The sequence below is a fragment of the Haemaphysalis longicornis genome, unplaced genomic scaffold (assembly GCF_048455015.1).
Source record: "Haemaphysalis longicornis isolate Haplotype H1 unplaced genomic scaffold, Haemaphysalis longicornis Haplotype H1 scaffold_6, whole genome shotgun sequence".
Classification (NCBI taxonomy): domain Eukaryota; kingdom Metazoa; phylum Arthropoda; class Arachnida; order Ixodida; family Ixodidae; genus Haemaphysalis; species Haemaphysalis longicornis.
The window spans coordinates 155,003,908-155,025,082 of NW_027526407.1; the positions used below are offsets into that span (position 1 = coordinate 155,003,908).

General features: G+C 49.9%; 1 protein-coding gene across 3 annotated transcripts in view; it reads left to right on the top strand.

Annotated features, from left to right (window-relative positions):
- The window catches only part of LOC144141994 (uncharacterized), a 132,958-nt gene extending 112,544 nt beyond the window's left edge, over positions 1-20,414 (top strand). For all 3 annotated transcript variants that reach the window (XM_077673425.1, XM_077673422.1, XM_077673423.1), the window contains 2 exons: positions 14,847-15,104; positions 20,275-20,414. In XM_077673425.1, the coding sequence (XP_077529551.1) occupies positions 14,847-15,104; positions 20,275-20,408 (392 nt within the window). In that variant the 3' untranslated portion in view covers positions 20,409-20,414. The remainder of the gene's footprint in view (positions 1-14,846; positions 15,105-20,274) is intronic.
- The last annotated feature ends 761 nt before the right edge of the window (positions 20,415-21,175 follow it).

Here is a 21,175-nt window from a genome sequence, read left to right on the forward strand (position 1 = left end):
AATAAATTAAAAAGTGCAATAAAATGTAGTAGCTGGATTTGCTTGCCCCCAGTAGCAGTGGTGCAAGAGTGGAGCGAGAGAACGCACTGAAAAATGCACCACGCCCTAGTCGCACGTCCTTGGAGCGAGCTGCCCTGGACCGGTTACATCACCTCAATAATCAGCAATAACATAAATCGCATTTTTAAAGCACTTTAACCTCGCCTCCAAATATTATCATGAGCTTATTATCACCAAAGCTCCCCCTTCCCCGAGTTTCGCTTGAACTCTGCCCTCCTGGAAGAGCACCCCTGGTTTCCTACGCCACCAGTTTCCTCCGTACGCCACCTAGTCAACTACACGCCATTTCAATCTCTGCCAGATAAGCCTTGTTTTCTGCACGGAGCGATAGAGCCATTTATAACAGCAAAATCGAAACGCGTATCGCTGAAGAGTAAATGTTACATAAAAATGTACTTTTACACGTCATTTGACACCGTTTCGTCTGGAATCACGCTTTACATGGTATTTCCTTATTTTTATGGGCACATCAACGCAAATGACATTGTGGCTCGCATCCGAAAATATTGTATGGTCAGCTATAGAAAATCCTTTTTATTGTTGTCTTTCGCTATTTGGCCCAGTAATCTTCAGAAGTTTCTATGGCTGTCTGTAGCGATTCGTATCGACATTCTTATGGGTGTCTTTAGCTTCTTCTATACCCGGTTATATGATTGTCTTTAGCTATTTGTATCGGCATTCCTATGGCCATCTTCAGCTTCTTCTATAGCCGGTTCTATGGCTGTCTTTAGCTATTTGTATCGGCATTCCTTTGGGTGTCTTTAGCTTCTTCTATAGCCGGTTCTATGGCTGTCTTCAGCTATTCGTATCGACATTCCTATGGGTGTCTTTAGCGTCTTCTCTAGCCATTTCTGTGGTTGCCTTTAGATATTCATATGGACATTCCTATGGATGTCTTTAGCTTCTTCTATAGGCGGTTCTATGGTTGTCTTTAGCTCATCTTTCGCTGTCGCTACGGCTATAGAAGAAGCTAAAGACACCCATAGGAGTGTCGATAGGAATGGATAAAAACAGCCATAGAAACGTGTAAAGATAATTGGGCCAAATAGCTAAAGACAACCATAAGAAGGGTTTCCAATAGCCGACCATACAATATTTTTCCATGGGCGGCAGCCAGAAGATAATCACCACTACTTGAAAGACAGTGACAGCAGCAGCTGCTGAGAAACTACTAGCACGCTGCCATGCCGGCATATAGCCTTGCGGATCTCTGGAACTTCTCCTGTGGCACTTAGGTTGTGTGCCTAGCAGCATTCTGTAATATATGCTCCATGAACACTTCAGCGATATAGGGGAGGGCAAGGTTGCGATTGCAAACTCTTCGCCAGTTTTCATCCACACAAGGCTTAAACACTGGCATTCAAGCAAAGCAAAACCAAGGGGTTATTCATCCCATTCATTACAAAAAGGGCTACTATCTACGCCACTTCGCTGCCAGTAAACAGTTGTTCACATACGCCGATCGAAACACACAGCACACGCATTCCAATACTCTGGCTCACGCTTACATTACTCGGTCGACAACGTCACTAGGCGGCACATTCCCCGCGAACGCCCACCGAGACACAAATACTTACACGTGCTGGGTAGCCCACAGAAAATAGAGCACTCAGAAGTCGTTCATTACACTCAGTACTCAACGCACAAAGCTTCAAGTACGGTGGCTGAAATGGAAATGCACTCTTAATAAAACAATGAAGACGGTCGCACACAATGCAATAATAAAAAACGGTTTCCAAGTCCGCTTAATTATTTGTTTGTAAGTTTTCTCAGCTCGCGAAAAAATAATTATCTTTCTCACATCACCGAGGCCAAATTTTCACTTCTGTGTGCGTTACTATGCCGACGTGGTGCAGGGTAGTTTGGAAACGTATTCCTGAACATCAAAAAAGTCCTGGATTTCTCGCACTATACAGCCTCTTCAGTTGGTAAGATAACTCACTCTGGAGTTTTGCGTACGATGAAATTCCTGTCGCGGTATCGCAGGTATCCATTTCGCATCAAGTTGATGTTGAATTAATCGTAACACTGTCACCGTAAACACCAAAGTCTACGGCAACGAAAAGCGACACATTTGCTTGGCGTCACACCTTCTATACGAACACATTGCGGTCGAATCATAAATTCCCAGCACTAGGCAACACGTGCCATGCCCGCGCACATGAGCAAGGAGACGAGATGTGGCAGACTGAGTACATCCTGGTATAAGCAGGTCCATCGCGCTAGCAAATAGTGCGGAGATACATGCCCAACTTTCGACCTTTTTCTAACTTGTTGGCTGGTAATTATTTTTTTTGGTAAATACAACATCGCTTAGCGTTTTGTTTTCTTCATCAGAAAAAACTATATCTGTTCTCAGTACTCCGAGAAAATTGTCTGTCACTATGATTGCTGCCCGCACGAATACTAACACAGCGCGGAACGCAGGACCCTTCTTTTCAACGAAAACTTTCCTTCGCAAGGCCGGGCTACAGCGTCGAGAGAGAGAGAGAAATAACATTTATTTAAAGAGCTCCCTCTTATGGGGCGGTGGCGGCTGCCCACAGGGCCACAGCGACCTGGAGGCCTCGGGAGGTGACTAGCACCTGGTCCAAAAACTCGCAGCTCCGCATGGCCTGCTCCCAGGCCGGGGGGGAGGGGTTAGAGGGGGGGAGGGATTCTTGGGGCACTGGCAGAGGGAAGGAAAGTGCGTCTCCAGTGCACCACAGTGCGAGCAGCGAGGTGAGGGAAACAGGTGGGGGTGGGAGTGCTGTAGGATCGTGCGGTGAGGAAACATGTGCGCTTGGATGATGCGCCACATGCGGGCTTCCTCTGGTGATAGGGAGCTGTGGGGGTGGGAAGGTTCGACCGTTTGATTGTGGGGTTTAACGCGCCGACGCAACGCAGGCGATGAGGCACGCCGTAGTGGAGGGCTCCGAATTAATTTTGACCACCTGGGGATCTTTAGTCTGTGGTGCAGTGTAATGTCGTTGAATATGTACAGGGGGATGGGGATGCTGTGGTTAGGAGCAAAAGAAGCAGAAGCCCGGGTAATGAGTTCTCGAGCATGTGAATGTACTGCCTCCTTGCCTCCTAAGCCAGTAAGGGGCCGGAGTTCACAGTAGCTCCACAGGATCCTGGGGATGGTGTCGGAGGATGATACGGAGAGCTTGTGGCGAGATACGTCCATTAAGGCAGCTGGAGAGGGCATGCTGAGAGTCGGAGAGGATGGTGGTTGGTTTGGGCTGTAGAACTATGGGGAGGGCAATGGCAACTTCCTCTGCCACCGTAGGAGAGGGGATGAAGAGAGACAAGGTTGTGGGGTGGGGAGGACCGTGCATAGAAGTGGCGTAAGCCTGATTGTTCGGGTATTGAGCCGCGTCCACATAGATGGTAATGGGGGAGGGTGGGTGGGAGATGGCTAGGCGCTTGGCACGTGCCATGCGGCGGCCTGCATGGTGGAGAGGGTCCATGTTGCGAGGAAGGGGTTTGATGAGGAGTAGGCGTCGTATGTGTGGGGGTAAAGGCAGTGGGGGGAGGGAGTTTGAATTGGGTTCATATTGAGGGAAGCTAGGATGTGGTGTCCAGTGGAGGAGTGGGAGAGACGGAGGATTTGGGAGGAGTGCTGCGCTTCGATGAGTTCCTGTGTAGTGTTGTGGAGTCCCAAGCTGTAAGTCACGTGGTAGAGGCATGGGGAGGTAAAAGCAACGCATGGCGGTAGGCTTTTCGTATAAGGCCGTTGAGTTGTGCGTGCTTGGTTTGTGTGAGAAGGGTGAAAGGAAGGTGGTAGGTTAATCGGCTGATTAGAAAGTTTTGGAGAAGACGTATGCGGTTGGTCTCTCCCATGCCGTGTTGGCGGTTTGCCACCCGGCGGATAAGGTGAGAGGTTTGGACTACGTATTGTTTGATGTGAGTGAAGGCTATGTGATGGGAGCGAGTGGAGGTAATGTGGAGCCCTAGAATACGGAGATGGGTGGTTGTGTGTTGTGTGCGAATAAGCAGATTTTAGGGGGGGGCAGTTTTGTGTGGTGGAAGGACGAGTAGGGCTGACTTGGTGGGGAAGCAGTTGAGCGTGAGGGGTTGGATGCATTGCAGGGTGGTAGTGAGACCTGCCTGTAAGGTTTCCTCAATGTGTGTATCGCTGCCTGAAGGAACCCAGAGAGTTATGTCGTCCGCATAGAGAGTGCTGCAGAGGTGTGGGATAGTGTGGAGAGCTGTAGCTAGGGGATAAGAGCTATGTTAAAAAGAAGGGGTGATAGGACAGCCCCTTGGGGTGTGCCGCGGACTAGCATAGGGAAAGGGGGGGGGGGGGCTGCAGGGTGCTCAGGCGTATCGTTGCTGTACGGGGGAGAGAAAGTTCCGGATATAGGCGTAGGTGTTGGTTCCGAGGCCGAGTGAAGTGAGTTGACGTAATATGGCGGTGTGGGAAATGTTATCAAATGCTTTGTGCAGACCTAAAGAGAGAATGGCCGCATTGTCACGTGTAGGGCGATGATGTAGAATGTCGTGGTGGACCTGTATAAAGCGTCCTGGGTTGAAAGATGCGGTCTAAATCCTAGCATATTTGCGGGGAAAGTGTTGTATTCAAGGTAGTGGGTGATTCGGGCGTGTATAACATGTTCCAATAATTTGCCGAGACAAGAGGTCAGAGAGATTGGACGGAGGTGGAGGATGCCCAGAGGTTTATTTGGTTTGGGGATGGGTTATATCGGAGTGTGGGGAGAGTTTGGTTGTGCCAGTGTGTGTTGAGTACGGTAGTGAGGGGGTCAATGGCTAGGTCGTCAAGATTTCGGAGGAGTGTATTAGTGATCCCATTCGCTCCGGGAGCAGTATGGCGATGGAGTGTGAATAAAGCGGCTTTCACTTCTTCGAAAGTCATAGAGGCATCGAGTTCGCCATTGGTTGGGCTAGTGTATTCAGGGTGCTCAGGTACGTCGGGAGCAGGGGGGATATAGAGTTGTTTAAGTGTGCTAAGAAGTGCATCGGGGTCCTGACTGAGGGAGTGCATCAGTTGTTGTACTGGGTCGTCGGTGTGGTGTTTGGAGTTTTCCGGATTGAGGAGGTGACGTAGAATGGCCCGAGTGCGTTTAGTAGAAAGCGTTCCATTGAGGGAGTCACACAGCTGGTTCCAGTTCGTGCGGGCGAGGGTTTGTGCGTGTGGCTGCATGTCCAGCTGGAGACGAGCTAGTTTACGTTTGAGGGTACGATTGTGCTTCTGCTGCCTGCAGCGTTTTTATATGCCGCAGTAAGCTTCTCATAGGTGTTGCATGCGGGAGTCAACATAAGGTGATGGGGTAGCGGGGACTACAGGGTGTTCATGTTTGGTGCGGTTGGTAAGAGTGCTCCAAGCCGTTCTTCCGGGGCGTCGGGATCCGTGGAAGAGGGGGCGGGGATTTTACGGCTGTCCTGGCGGAACGCTTCCCAGTTCGTAATTGAGGGTTGTTTAGATTTAGGGGGCCGGTAGGTTAGAGAGGGAAGGGCGAGTTCAATAATGTAGTGGTCGCTGCCTAGTGTATGTGGCAGTATTTGCCAGTCTTCTGAGCGCATGTTATATGAGAAGGTGAGGTCTGGGTGGGTGTCTTTTTGTATGCTATTGCCTGTGCGGGTAGGTGTGGAAGGGTCAGAGCATGTGGTGAGTTGTAGTTGTTGCGCGAGTTCCCATAGAAGTCTACCTTTGTGAGTGGTTCTCAGATAGCCCCAAGCAAGGTTGGGGGCGTTAAAATCTCCGCATATTACAATCGGAATCTCCGCATATTACAATCGGGTCCTTCCCAGCAAACGTTAGTGCCTGTTTGAAAAGAGAGGCAAAGCTAGTGTGCTGGTTTTTAGGGGGGCTGTATATGTTGAGTTTGTGCATTTTTGGCTTGGATGGTTTTGGCGGTACGATGGTGAGTAAGAGGTCCGGAATTGGTGAGTTAAGGGTATGAGGGGTTACTACGAGATTGCGGTGGGTAAAGATGACGACAGAAGGGTGCAATGGGGATTTATGGGCAGTGTAATTGAGCAGTTTAAGGAGGGTATTTATTTCTTGTAGTGCAATAAGTGATGGAATGGAGGTGGGGGATTGAAGAAGTGCTTGGAAATTCATACGACTTTGTTTGAAGCCGTGACAGTTCCACTGCCATATAACATGCTGTTTTTTATATATCTACGTAATGATCGATATTGGCTGCTGAGGGCATGCTTTGTGGTGAGACAGGTGGAAATGTTCTAGTGAGGGTCATTAAATGCCTGGCCCATTTCAGGAGCGCACTGTGTAATTCCTGCACCGTCTGTTTTATAGCGACTATTTCATCATGTGTTTGCTGTTTGAGTGTAGTGAAAGCATTTTCAAAATCCGTGCGGAGGGACTGCATTTCGGGCGCGGGAGGGGTAATAGTAGTTTGGACAAGGGCCTTACGTTTAATAGGCGGCTCTGCTGATGGTGCATCAGGATGGGAGGATGGGGTGGTGGCTTCGACTTTCAGAAAGGTATTTTCTCGGGCGAGTCGCTCATTCTCACGTTTGGTTTGGAGGAGTTGGGAACGGAGGTGTTGTATCTTTTTAAGCACGCTTTGTATTTGAATGTGCCATGGAGGACGTGGTTGGGAGGTATTATGAGGAAGTGTGGTTGCGGGAGAGCAGGCCTGCGGAACTCACCTATCCTCGGACGGCTTGACTGTAGGTGTCGGATCCCTTTGGTGGTCGATGGGTGTCTTGGTGGGTGGCATTCCACGGATCTTGGCCCTTGGAGACCAGCTGGGCATAAATGGGCGACCGCTTGCGAGGCTGGAACCGTCGGGGGTAGTCCGCCGAGCCCGTTGCGTGTGGGCCTTCGCACACGATGCACGGATGGTTATTTGGGGGGTTCAAAGTGCCGCAGCGAGAGCACCGTGGTGACGGTTGTGCACTGGGACAGACATCTTTTCGGCGTCCGGTTTTCCAGCAAAGGGCGAACGCTTCGGTCTTGCGCCGTAGGGGTTTGCATCTGTACGTGGTAGATCGATAACGAATCCAGAAGGGAACCTTTGTACCATCAAATAGGATTTGCGCCATATTCGATGTGTTTAGGCGTTTCGCCTCTAGGATGCGAAGGACTGGATTGAAGTTCCAGATGCTGTCATACACCTTCTCTGGCGTGTCTTCTACTGGGATGTTAAAACTCACCTCGGCAACGGTGTTGTCGGGTGCCGACACATGCGCGGCCACTTCGTAGCACTACCCCTGAATCGTGAGGGAGCTTACCGCCGCATACGTCTTCGCGCGTTCCTCGGATGGGGTGCTGACGAGCATGTAGTTGGCAGTCTGCTGGATGCAGACTTGATCGACGGGGTTTAAAGGTATGCTGGCTTGGTGCATGACGGCATCCGCGAGAGAAGCTTGTGCCACTGACGTCAGGTTTATAGTCCACCACGCGGGCGCAAAACGAATTTGATGTCGGTGGCCGGTAGCGGCGAAGTCGGAGGTTGGCGGGATGGCGGTCGAGAGCCGGGTCTTTTTTGGGGCGAGGCAGGGGCTGAGTGAGGTGGTGTTCTTGGTGGGGCATTTGCAGCGTCGTGGAAGGCTCGCTGTCTCCGACGAATTTCCTCCCATCCAGATTGGCTGAGTTCCATGGGGTCAATTTCTTCTCCGGCCACAGTAACCTCCATGGTCGGAGGTAGTTCAAACGGCGCGCCGCGGCTTGTGCGTGCACCTGCGTTCCTACGCCGGCGACGGGGCCCGGCCCGGTGTGATTGGCCTGAGTAGGCATAGCTTGCTGTGCGGCGTGGCTGGAACTTCAAAAGGCTGTAACCGACCGTCCTATGGCCCTATTTTCCTGACGTTGGTGTCTGGGCGATCCGTTGAGCTTTACGGACGCGGCAGTGCAGGGCTGGTGAGCAGTGGGGCATTTTAAGCGATGAAACTGGCGTTCAAATGCAGAGCCTACGTGAAGGCGTTCTCATCGCTCGACACCCCGGCGGGCTTCTTTCTACAGCGTCGACGCGCGCTGCGCGTACGCCGCCCCTCCAGGCCGGACGCAGTGGGCCAAACAAGCAACCGAAAATAAAACAGGAAGCAGGGGTGTCCCCTCTACCTTTTCATCCTTTACCAGAATTTAATTTCCGTGCCTCCTTCGGTCCGACGTGTGTCGCTCTCCCCCTTTCTCGATGACCAATCTCAAAGTGGGCTCCGCGGGAGAAGGAATGCAGTTGTACGCATCTGCCACCATATTGTCACAAAGTCAAAGACGACGCAGTTGTCTTCAACGAAAACACGTTTAGTGTAGCGAACTTGTGCTCCCTAACAACTCAAAAAACCTCTGAGCTTGTAACAAGTTGGGGATAATGCAAGGCAATATTAGAAAAAGACCGAAGTATGCGGTGGCGGCGACGTAAGAACTGAAACTAAAGCGTGGCAAACTGTTCGCATGGCGACGCAGTGAAACATCCCCCTCGCGAGGGTCACGATCAAATGTAGAGCATTTCCGGGGGCGCACGACGTTAAGTAGTTTGCGCTACGTTAATGTTGTTGCATTTGTGGCAACTGCTGACGAGAGAGCGCTCGTCAGCAGTAATTTGAATGAGTCAACGATATAAGGCGCGTTCGTAGCGTCCCATTCTGTGTCGGCTTTGTGGCGCAGCAGGTAGAGCACCATGTACATTGCGTTCCGCCCGCATGGTCGAGGGATCGAAACCTGGCGCCGGATAGTATTTTCTTTTATATAGTGTAGGGGGAGGGGTGCGGACAACGACGGTGCGGACTACGACGGGACAACACGGGTGACATCGTGAGTTACTGAAATGCTCTGCATTTAAAATACACAGGCGGCGAAGCAGCAGTCAACAAAGTGACGTGTAAAGGCGAACTCCGGCGATTCGAATGCTGTTGCGTCGGCTCTTCAGGCTTTTAGATGCGGAGCATGTGATTCACTCGCCTTGTCCCTCCGGCGTCGCCGTCGTTGTCATCGGCGTTGTCCACCCCTCCCCCATTCTCCCCGCCGCGCCAGCTGCGCTCTCCGCCGCTCACCCCCTCTCCTCTCCGATGGCGAACACTCTCTAGCGAGGGGCATTGGATTGGATTCGATTGGATTGGCTTGGCTTGGCTTGGCTTGGCTTGGCTTGGCTTGGATTGGATTGGATTTGGATTTGGATTGGATTAAAGTGGATTGTGTTGGATTGTGTTGCGTCATATCCGCGGCAGACGCGCTGGGGCCGGCGCATGTGCAGTACTCTCTCTTCCGCGGTTTCCTCTCCTTCGGGCCCGCTGGTGTGCCGTTCTCCGGTGTGCCGTTCTCCGGCGAAACAACATCCACGCTTGGCTCAAACACCTCGAGTCCACGCCGCTTTACAAGTACGCCAACGTCGTCATCGACTGGGACCGGCTTACGCAGTCCCCTCAACGTTATGCGCGCTATAAAACGCGGTCCCTTCGCCGCTCCGCCTATGCGTCGCATCTACACAGGGGTTCCCGCGAGGGGAGGTGGGAGTTTTTATCTTTCTGCGCGTGTGTTTCTGGAACCGTCGATTTACACCTAGAACGTAGTAGCACAGTGAAGATTATTCTGGACTAGTGACTTTAATAGAAAACAGTCTGCTTATCTGAATGAGATAGCCCGTGCGGCATGAAAATAAAGAATGGAAGACGCGCTTCGCCGGGCAGTAAAAACAAACAATAAATAAACAAACCCATACCTAGTTCGCGCCATTCCCCCCCCCCCCTCTAAAAGTGGATCGCCCCAATGCTGAAACAAAAGACAATGCGAACAAAAAACAAAAATAAGTCCGTCATCTTGCATAGTAAGGGTTTCATACGAACCACGTGGACGACTTCGGGCCGCGTGCGTCGTCGTGATGTTCTGGAGTCACCATCGGGGATCACCTCGTAGGTAAGTTGGCCGACACGTCGGAGAATCTGGTATGGTCGGAAATACCGTCGCAGAAGCTTCTCACTGAGTCCGCGTCGTTGGATCGGAGTCCAGTGCTCGGCGTCTCGGCGTCGGAGGTTGTAGCGCCCGGCATCCACGAGCTGCTGTCCGTTGAACGAACTCGAGTGAGCTGGCGGGCCTCCTCCGCACGCTGAAGGTATCCTTGGACATCGAGGTTGAGGTCGTCGTCCTCTATGTGCAGAAGCATGGCATCAAGAATCGTAGTCGGCCGTCTTCCGTAGACAAGCTCGAACGGCGTCATATGCGTAGTTTCCTGGATAGCCGTGTTGTACGCAAACGTGACATACAGGAGCACTTCGTCCCAAGTTTTATGTTCAACGTCGATGTACATTGACAGCATATCCGCGATCGTTTTGTTCAGACGTTCGGTTAGTCCGTTCGTTTGGGGGTGGTACGCCGTCGTTATTCGTTGATCCGTGTTGCTGTAGCGTAATATTCCTTGCATCAGCTCCGAAGTAAAGGCCGTTCCGCGGTCCGTAATTAGAACTTCCGGGGCTCCATGTCGCAGGACAACTTTGCTTATGAAGAACTTTGCAACTTCTTGTGATGTCCCCTCGGTAGAGCGGCGGTCTCTGCGTTGAGCGTCATGTAGTCGGTCGCTACGACAATCCACTTGTTCTCGGATCGGGATGTAGGGAACGGGCCCGGGAGGTCCATTCCAATCTGTTGGAAAGGCCTCGATGGGACGGCGATCGGCTGCAGAAGTGCGGCGGGTCGAAGTCCCGAAGTGAAGCACTGCCGAAGGAACCGCTTATTATTGATTGTGTGACAAGTGATTAAAATTAGCGGTTTAGCCTTATTACAAGCGCACAATTTAGAAACAAATGTGCCAAACCAGCAGACATACATCCAAACAATATTAGTTTATACACTATTACAAACCTGCCTTTAATTCATTGTTGAGGTTATTAGCAGACAAAAAAGAATGTGTTCTGTGGTGCTAACATCAAAGCAGTTTCGGTTCAATGTGCTTTAGTGATGCCGTTTGGTTTGTGATAGAGAACATATCTCCAGAAATATCGGTTGGTGGTTCCTATGACGTACTGTATAAGCTACCCTTTAGTTAGTGACACTTTAGCTGGTGCTGACCGGACTTCGAAGAAGACGATAAACTGAATGGAACATACCTCTGGTGTGCGGGAAGTCATGGCCGCCCATTAAATCATCGCCTTAGTTAACAGGCGTTCCGGTATCCGCCCCCTAGGCGAGACAATTTACGCCTGTTGGTGGATTTTCCTTTTCCTAAGAACAATAAATACATACATAGATAGTTAACAATGTCCATGCAGCTGTGCTAAAAATCTCTTTCCACTGAAAAAACCCGATAAAGTTTGCCAAATTTTACGTCATGCGCGCTGAAAGAAAGCGTTCTTCTGTAAGACTTGTGCTTCGGGTCCTTGTAGTGTATGGTGTTCGCGAACGAAATTCAGTAAAGCTTGATGTCGGGCTAGTTGGTGTAACATGCTTTTGAAGGTAAGTTGCGCTTGTTGTGAACACAGAGACGGACAGTCTACGTTTTTTTCCCGTGTCCCTCTCTGTGTTCACAACAAGCGCAACTTACCTTCAAGAACAAAATTCGACCTGGATAACAAGCGAAAAAACTAGAAAGCGGTGAACTGGTAAGTCCAGTCACAGACCTAGACCAACGCAACAAACAGAAATAATTTCGCATCCGTTGACGACGCACATGTTAGCTAATCCCCCACCTCCCAACAGGTGTGACTGGGTATAACCCTCCGACGTATGCAATGTCAGCCCTATTTCCGGCACCTTATCGAGATAGAGCTTCTTGAAGGGTGCGCAGACGAAATCATCATCAACATTCAGTGCGATAACATCTGACTCGAAAGGAAATCAATTCACACGAAGCACACGATGATGACCTTGTTATGTACACGTACTGCCGTCCCTTGTAGATCGCATGCAGTTGTGAACGGATAGGAATGAAAAAGGTATTTCCATCTACTTACACTGTTCTACCTGAGGCTGTGCCCGCTGGTTTCACACGTTCGTAAGTAACGCCCCTCTTTCAATAGCCACAGGTTCACCCACCGTTCGACAACTACCAAGGGAAAACCCCATGTCAGATGCGTTCGATTGATGGCCCGAGAGATGCATGCAACACGCAGCCACTGCGCGAAAATAGCACAGTTTGTGTACAATGGCACTGAAGAATGCACTGCAGAAAGCGCGACATGGTTTCCTTGAAGAACAGCATATCGCGCCTTCTCAGACGCGCACTAACTGGTAGAAAGTGAAAGAAATAACCGCGGTAAACCAACTTTCAAAGTGTGTGAACAAAAATGGTTTCATGTTCAATCCTGAAAAAGAAAGGTTGTGTTTTTTTACTACGCAGCGCTGCGTGCGGCCTGACCTATGCATCAATTTTCACAGATAATCTGCTCCTGTAAGAAGCACACGTTTTATAGTATTATTGTACCGCGGGCCGGGATTTCATTCATGGTGTAGCGCCACCATCATCATCTTCACTAGCGGCACGATCATCATCAGGAGTTTGGCCAGGTGGCATGAAGGACACGCGACACTCGGCACCCGGTACACCTCTGGAACGGCACCCTCGTTCTACGCGCCTCCTCCTGTCCATGGCACAGCCAACGCAACCGGAATAAACGTGGGCTCGGCCGCACCGCCTCATAAGCCGCCTACAATTTGGTGACCCGGACAAGCGGCTTCGCCATGGCTCCACAACGCTGCTTCCCCTGCCACAACGCGGACGATCGCACGCGAAGAACGTTCTCCGCCCTCCCAGACCTTCCATCGCTGATCCCGTTTGATTCCATCTCAAGCCATGGTGCATGGTTCGTCATCTTGGAGAGTCATTTTTATGTAAATGACATCTGCTCCCCGGAAATCAGGTACCTCGTGACACTTCAGAAGCTACCTGCTGACCTCATTGAGCAGATCCAGCTGCCGACCCCAGGACCCGGTGCGTATGACGACTTGAAGGCCGCTGTCCTAAACCACTACGGTATAGGAACGCCTTTGTCCACACCACCACGCCTTCCAACGGCATCCGTGGATTACACGTCGCCGGCAGGTCCACCCTCGCCTGACCAACAAGCGCGAACCCCGACTACGACTTGCGGCACTTCAGAATTGGAGTTTCACCTAGCCAACTCGACGCAACACCATGGCGCAGTCCCACACGTTGTTGCGTCTGCTGCACAAACCCACCTGCCACAGCTCGCCTCGAACGCTTCTTCTACTCCAGGCGAGGGCTCCGGTGAGCGCCTGGGCTCCGTGACCGTGCTATCTTTCCGAACCTCGTCGCCTGCTTCGCCAGCGTTGCACATGAAGTGCACCACGAGGTTGACGCAATGCCCAGCTCCACTGAAGTCGCAGCCTGACTCAGGTGAATCGTACATTGTGGCCCTGTCCGCGGACACCAACAACATAGCCGAGGCCACTGCTCTACATCAGGTGCCCCAAGAGCGCCCCGTAAACCGCGGCGTGCAGGATGACCAGACCGCGGCCGCACAATCGCCCGACCAGACAAACTCTTTTTTTCGGCGTCGCCGACGTCGCCACCGACGCCCTAAGCAACAGTCGTCTAAGCGAGTTTCGTCGCTGGGGCTCCTTCAGTGCACGCCCCCAAGCCGTCAATGGCGCCTTGCCCAACGCCCTTGGCTCGTGTCCGGTCGACGGCGACTCCGGATTCGTGCAAATACTCGTCGGCGCTCCGGCACTCGGGTGTCTTGCTGTTGTCGCGCTCAGCAGACTGGTCGTACCAAGGGCGCACCACGAACCTCCGCAACGATGCTGCGCCCGAAACCGCGGTCGACAATTCCACGTCAAGGACGTCAGCCTCGTCGAACCGGCTGCCGAACGACGATGTGCACGCGTCACCACAGCCTGCTTGTGCAGCGCCAATTCTCGAAGCATGGCCATTTCGCCTACACCATGGCCGCGCCTCACGCCACTTTTTCTCCGGGGCGGCTACACCCTACACCAACTCGTCCCATCCTCCACTCCCAGCCTCGTCCACCAGAGGTTTCCCCACATCCCGGACGCTACCTCGCCGACGACCAGGACCGTGCCATTATTCAACCCCTACCACTTGACCACTGACTGCCCACGGACTCTTCCTGGCAACGGACAAACTGTACATACCTGTACATAGTGCGTAGTGCATTTTCGTGTATTTTCATTTACATTCGTCACTTTACCGCGCTTCACGCTAGGGGGGAGCCCTGTAGCGCCACCATCATCATCTTCACTAGCGGCACGATCATCATCAGGAGTTTGGCCAGGTGGCATGAAGGACACGCGACACTCGGCACCCGGTACACCTCTGGAACGGCACCCTCGTTCTACGCGCCTCGTCCTGTCCATGGCACAGCCAACGCAACCGGAATAAACGTGGGCTCGGCCGCACCACCTCATCGGCCGCCTACAATGGGAATGGACTTGAACACACGAGTAAGCCGACGTGCCTGGTCATCAAATTCCGACGCTAGGCAGAAAGCTGCTCTGACTGGTGGAGCCGAAGCGAAGTTCTCCACGTACTTCTACATAGTTCGGCGAGTTATGCCCGCGGTACACGGTAACTTTCAATTGACAAATGGACTCTCGCCCACAACTGCGCCCTGTGTATTTGCAATACGGCGCTCAATTGACAATTGGTTCAACTACCTTAGGAAGGTCTTTGAAGCAGCCGTGTAGCAAAGGCATTAGGCTGTTGTCTTAAGGAAGAAGCGCGAAGAAACGAAGGCGTAAAGAAAAAATCACAAAGAGCAGCAGCTACCTGGCAGTGGTGTAACTGGCTCTTCGTTTTTATCCGTAGATTTCCACAAAGTTGTAGCCGATATGCGCATGAGGTGTAGTTCCTTCTGCTGTTTATTTCTCTGCGTCCTCCACGTCGCGTGACATCGCTGCTGTGCAGGTGACTGCGGCTTCTACGACGAAGGCGGCCGCGTGCACTACATCGACCGGCTGAAAGACGCCATCAAGTGCCTCGGCTTCCACGTGCCCACGGCCGAGCTGGAGCAGCTGATCAGCTCGCTGGACGAGGTGCGCGAAGCCGCCGTGGTGGGCTTGCCCAGCTCCGAATTCCAGGATGCGCCTCTGGCATTTGTCGTGCCCACGAGCCCCTCGGAGGGCTGCGCTGGCCTCGCGCACAAGATCAAGCAGCACGTGGCAGGTGAGGAGACGTTTATAACCACGTTCGCTTATTGTCACCACCGCAGCACAGCCAGCTAAATGAGACAACCTCATTAGCCGACCGGAGCACAGATCCGCCCTTGTTTTTTTTTTTTCATAACACGGCAGTAGCAGTAATGAACATTTAGTAACATAAGATTGAGAGTAGACAGGTACGTCCAGCCTCCCCGATCCCGGAGGCCGCGAGCATGACGATGATTAAGGTTATCTTTTGTCAAGGGTGGGGTTTGTTGGAGGGGGGGAGGTTGCTTGGGAAAGCCAACACTTAGTGGTAGGTGCAGAGGGGGAGGCTGCAGCGCTGGCATAAGGGGTCGCAGAGAAAAGGGGATATGTGTGTGTGGATGGTTTAGTTATATGTACAGGTGCCATCGTAATTCGAACAAGGATTTGTGAATATCACAGAATACTAGTCTTACTGTCTTTATGACAGGCATTGCCGATTTACAGAAACGTTTTTGTATTAGGGAGGACCCCTTTAAAGCACTCCAATGCAGCCAGGCAGTTTTCAGAAAAAGAAATTCCTGTAAATTTACGAGACCGAGTTCCAATTGCACTTGACGACACCTGTACCGGTTCAGCGCCTGGGCCTGATGTGTGCGTCGTAAGTCAAGAAGGGCGAAGGAGAATGCTATCGCGTCCTGAATTGCAGGAATGGAGAGAGAATGGCGCTGTACATGTATCTCGGGAAAAAAGGAGGAGAGCAGAAAACGGGTTCGGCCACGCTGATATAGGATCGCCCGGAAATGAAGATCGGCGGCTTCAGCTTGCGCTGTTTTCTTCCGGGCAAGGCCATTATGACCTTGCCCATTGAGATCGTTTTGTACTGCTAGGTTCCCTATGCTGTCAAAATAAAGGCGATGGCAAGGCCCTCAGCCATGTCGGGGTAGATTTAGGAAGCCGCTACGGCCACGTCTCCTTGAGGGTTACCGCGGTTACCGTGGTGAGTTTGGGTGCTTAGAAATATCCGTATACCAGAAGTAGGGTATCGCAAGTTGGCAGACCCGAGAACATTACTTACACTAAAACAAGAAAAAAACACGTTGCAAAACGAGAACTCACGAGCGCGCCCTCGGTGGGCCAATATGCGAGCTTGCCTACATTTTTCGCCTCGTTATATTCTGTAAAAATTGGGGAAAATAAGATTAACTATACATCAGTGGGTAGTACAGAGCTAAGAAGCCGCGTGCGCAGGTTTCTTGGACATTAAAGTGCAAAGTGGCAGCTTGGGAAAGCGACAATACAGGCATAATTGCCGAAGGGCGTATAAAAAAGTGATACGGGTTTCCTTAAACTGTTGCAGTAAAAGATTCTCTTACACCCTTTTCGAGTTGGCGGTCTTTTTTTACACCTTTTTTCCTTGCACCCTTTTTTTACAGCCTTTTCTTAGTTTCCAACACCCGAATTTGTAGCTTTACACCCTTTGGGAAAAAGTGTGTTGAAATATTGAACATCCTTCTTACCGGGTGTTGAAATGATGTGGAATAGGTGTTTGGTATTTATTAAATTATATTGAACACAATAACTCACTCGCGATTAAAAAGTTTTTAAAGAAAGCATCCCTCGCGATTCAAAATCCGCATGCTGATTTGTATATTGTCACGGAGTCAAAGACGAAGCAGTCATCTTGAAGGAAAAGCACGTTTATTGGAGCGAACTTGTGCTCCCCTAACAACTGAAAAGTACACAGGCGGCGAAGCAGCAGTTAAAAGAGTGACGTGCGTCGGCGAGCGCCGGAGAATCGAATACCCCGGCGTCTGCTCTGCAGGCTTTTTATCTTTCGGCGCGCGTGGTTCTCGAACCGTCTATTCACATCTAGAACATTGTAGATCCAAGAAGATTATTCTAGGCTGTTCACGTCAGATCGGAATACTCTCCCTAGCAGAAAAGATAGCACATGCGTCACAGAAAGAAAGAACGGAACACTCACTTCCTTTGGCACATAGATAAAACACACACCGGCGCACCGGGCCGTAAAAGCAAAACATAAATGTAACTAATGCATTGTTCGCAGCAATATGCTCACATTAAAATGTGCAATTCGAAAATTAGCGCCGAAAAAGGTGTGACAATCTTTTGCCATGGGGAACACCCTAAAAAAGTGTTTTGGGTATAAAAGGGTGTAAGGATGAAAAAAGGGTGTTCGTGTCAGCACCCCAGGAAAATGCTGTAAGGTTGCTTAACGCCCTAAAATAAGGGTGGAAAGCGCAGTTACGCGTGCCAATGTGGATCGCCGGAGCGCACAGCATGACCTACAGACACATTCACCACGCACAAGTCACACTTGGGCCACAAAGGAATTGAGGAAGAAAACCAAAAGGATCCATAGGTACAGCGAGTGTCATACATACTTAGAAATACATGCGCTTTTCTTGCTTTTATAACCACCATAGGAAATCCCTCCCATCGAGTCCGTGGACTTGTCCCAAAAACCAGATATTTTAGCCCTAGCTTTGTAATAAAGCATTTTAATGTGAGCATATACAAATCAGGATGCGTATGTGCAGAATCGTTTTAATCGCGAGGTAGCTTTGTTTAATAAGTCATAGAATTTTGTTAAATACCAAACAAATATTCCCCTGAGTGATACTTAAGGGCAAACTGACGCAGGGACGAGAAAGGGAAACGACACTACTAGGCCGTCTCTCCATTTTGCTTCAAATATTCTCCGCCAAGGGTGTTCCTTATTTCAACGCCCTTTTAAATGCAGAGCATTTCAGTAACTTACGATGTCACCCGCGTTGACGTCCGTAGTCGTAGTCCGCACCCCTCCCCCTACACTATATAAAAAAAAATACTATCCGGCGCCTGGTTTCAATCCCTCGACCCTGCGGGCGGAACGCAGTGTACATGGGGCTCTACCCACTGCGCCACAAAGCCGACACAGAATGGGAGGCGAAGAACGCGCCTTATATCCTTGACTCATTCAAACTATGTCAAGAAGCTGCTGATACAACGCAATCACTACCACCAGCTCCCCAAACACTAAACGTTAACGCAATACACCCACCCCCTATGCGACGCATTTACTCGAGTCCCCATCGCGGGGAGATGGGCCCAATTTTTTTACCACAAAGGTGTGAAGCTACAAATTGGGGTGTTGTAAACTAAGGAAAAGGGTTTCAAGAAAAAGGGTGTAAGGAAAAGGGGGTAAGAAACGAGTGCCAACTGAGAAAGATGGTGTGAGAGACCTCCAACTTCGAAGCTACTTTGTGCTTGTTTACGCAGGCGGACTGGACATTTTCTACAAGCGGGGTGATCTTTCGTACCTCATGATGTTTAAAGCAGCCTGAATTGGCATAATTTATTACCATCGAAGCTCTCTATACTTCAACTACGTTCGGTGGCATTAACAAAAAAAAAAACGAACTGCGCCGCTTGTAAAGGGGTACCAGCGGAGATAGGGTGTTATAACAGTGAAGCAGGCTTCCGAGACTGTTCGCGTGGAGCATGCACATAGGCACCTCTTATTATACAATTTCAATTGTACTAGTATCTTTGAGATTATGAACGCAAAAAATGGCGCAGCGTGCACTGGTGGGGCAAGGCCGGAGAAACAGCAGAGCTGGAGGCCGACCCAGCTTGTTTCCCCCTTGGATCCGCTGTCTGTGGGAGGGACACACTGGGACGGACTTAGGAAATTCGGAAAAACTTGGCCTTACCCCTTAACAGTTAGCCTGGCCTAGCATAAAGATTGCAAAACCTAACAAAACTTATCAAATCCTAGCAAAACGTAGCCAAACTTAGCAACACTAAAACACCGAAAGAAGATAGGTCAACGTCAAAGTGAGTAGGCCTCCCGGGCAAAGAGTGAAAGAAATGGGAGCAAGTTAATTGCATCGCTTATATTTTAAGGCTAAAAAATGTTCGTCCATAGTATCAATCGGTGATATGCAGAAACGAGTAAACAGTTCTTCTGTGTGAGCAAGGTAGTCTACGATTGCAAATTAGCGTACGGCTTTCTTCTGACGCGTGTATATTTTATTAATATTTGTTGTAGTGGTGGTACCCCAAGCCAAGACGCAGTACTTTAGTGCGGTATGAAAAGTGCGTTATAAATTATTGATTTTATATGCTCCGGCAGAAAATATCGAAATTTTGCGAGAATTCCGGTGCATTTTACAAATTACCCACTATGAACTATATGTCAGTGTCCCAACTCATGGTCTTACTAAAAAATACTTACTAAATAAATACTTACTAAAAAAATACTTACTCATGGTCTTACTAAAAAATACTTACTAAAAAAATTGTACCGGTGAATTACCTATGTATATCCACCCATCGGGTTGAGTGGAACATCGTCTTGTACTGAAAAGGATAGTTTTCGTATTTTTGTGTTTATTAGTAATGAGTTTGCTTCGCTCCAAACATTACTTTAGCGAGAAGGTTGTTTATACCACCCGTCTCCGGTGTGTTTTTGCAACTTAACACTTATTTTACACCCGTGACTGCAACACCTGCAGAGAGCCAAGCATGCTGCAGCCGGTCAACACCCTTTTCTCCACAGAAATATAGTCCCTTCAATTTTAAAAGTTCAAATTGATGTTTCACGTGCCAAAGCTAAACTGTGGCAATGAGGCCGAAGTTTAGCTTAGGTCCATTGGGCAGTCTGAAGTTTGGGTCAGAAGCTTAGGTCCATTGGACAGTATATGGAAACCAGCGATCGTTGCACGCGAAAAATTTTTTTTTGCTTTTGAACATTTCTTCCGAGGTGGAGAGGAGCGAATGATGCGATCTCTTGTACTTTACAGTGCAATTACACATGCATGCATGGTGTTACAATCAGAAGCTCAACACCTTTTCCACACCCTTTCAACGCCCTACGAAAACTCAAGTGTGTTGAAGTTGGGCAACACCCTTTTCCCAAAACAAAAAGGTTGTACAGCTGCGAAAAGGGTGTTGAGATTCAAGAAAAAGGGCGTAATGGCCTCCGAACACCCTTTTTCAGCTTATGCTGCACCCTTTTGGAGCAAAAAGGTGTAAAAACGTTTAGTGTGTTTGTTTGAGATCCATATATCAGCCATTACTAACGGTAATTGACTGACCAAGACAGCTATTCTAATAAAATACTCAACAAGCTCTATTTATAGTGCTGTAACTGGGCGTTCGTGGGAGGACTGCCTAAAGCTTTTGTGTGTCTGCAATTTCAGCCAAAACACCAGCCCACATGCATCTTTACGGCGGCGTGGTTTTCATCGACAGTCTGCCGAGAAACCCCATTGGCAAAGTGCTGAAGAACCAGCTAAGAAAACAGGCCCTGGACAACGAGGTTGCCAAGCTCTGATTAGGGTGGCAAATTCTATTTTGAGATTCTCTAGCAGTTGTTACAAGTCCCTACGTCCTGCTACACTCGAATAAATTTGGCCTCAACAGAGAATAACTAATTTTCAACGAAAGTAGACGACCACGAGGAGCACGACATGAGCAGGACATGAACAAACAAATTCATACATTTATTTAATAAGGGTGGCGCTACAGTATTAGACGACATAATGAAAGGAAGGAAATGTGGTCTACATTATCACTATTAGATCGTTCCACGACATGTGCCTCCTGAATTAAGGCCTGTACATTGTCACCATCGTGTCTGTAAGTTGCTATTTTAGGGGTAGATCTATGCGTTCAGGCTTCGGACTCGCGAAGGCCTGTGTTTGTCGCTGGGATACTGATAGCAGAGAAGCTGGTCAGGCAGAATTCGCCCCTTTTTGTCTGGCCTGTAGCGCATCCAATGTGCTGCGCTATCGTTATTGATGGCGTAGCCGGTGCGCTATGTAGTTACACTTTTTGCGTAATGTCCGCTTGAAGTAGCCAAAAATGGCACTTGTAAAGTATTTACGTTGAGTGACATTTGCGCGGGTACTCATTCGCGAGGGCACTTATTCGTAAATGAACGTAGGTTTTCAAAGTTTTGTAAAATACAGCTTCGCCTGAAGCACCATTATGGTCCTGCCTTACGGATCGCTTCAATCAGCTCCGCTCTTTTCTACCACCCCTCACGCCCCCCCCCCTCCGTCTCACTCATCTCTTCATGAATTGAGCAGAGGTTTGTTT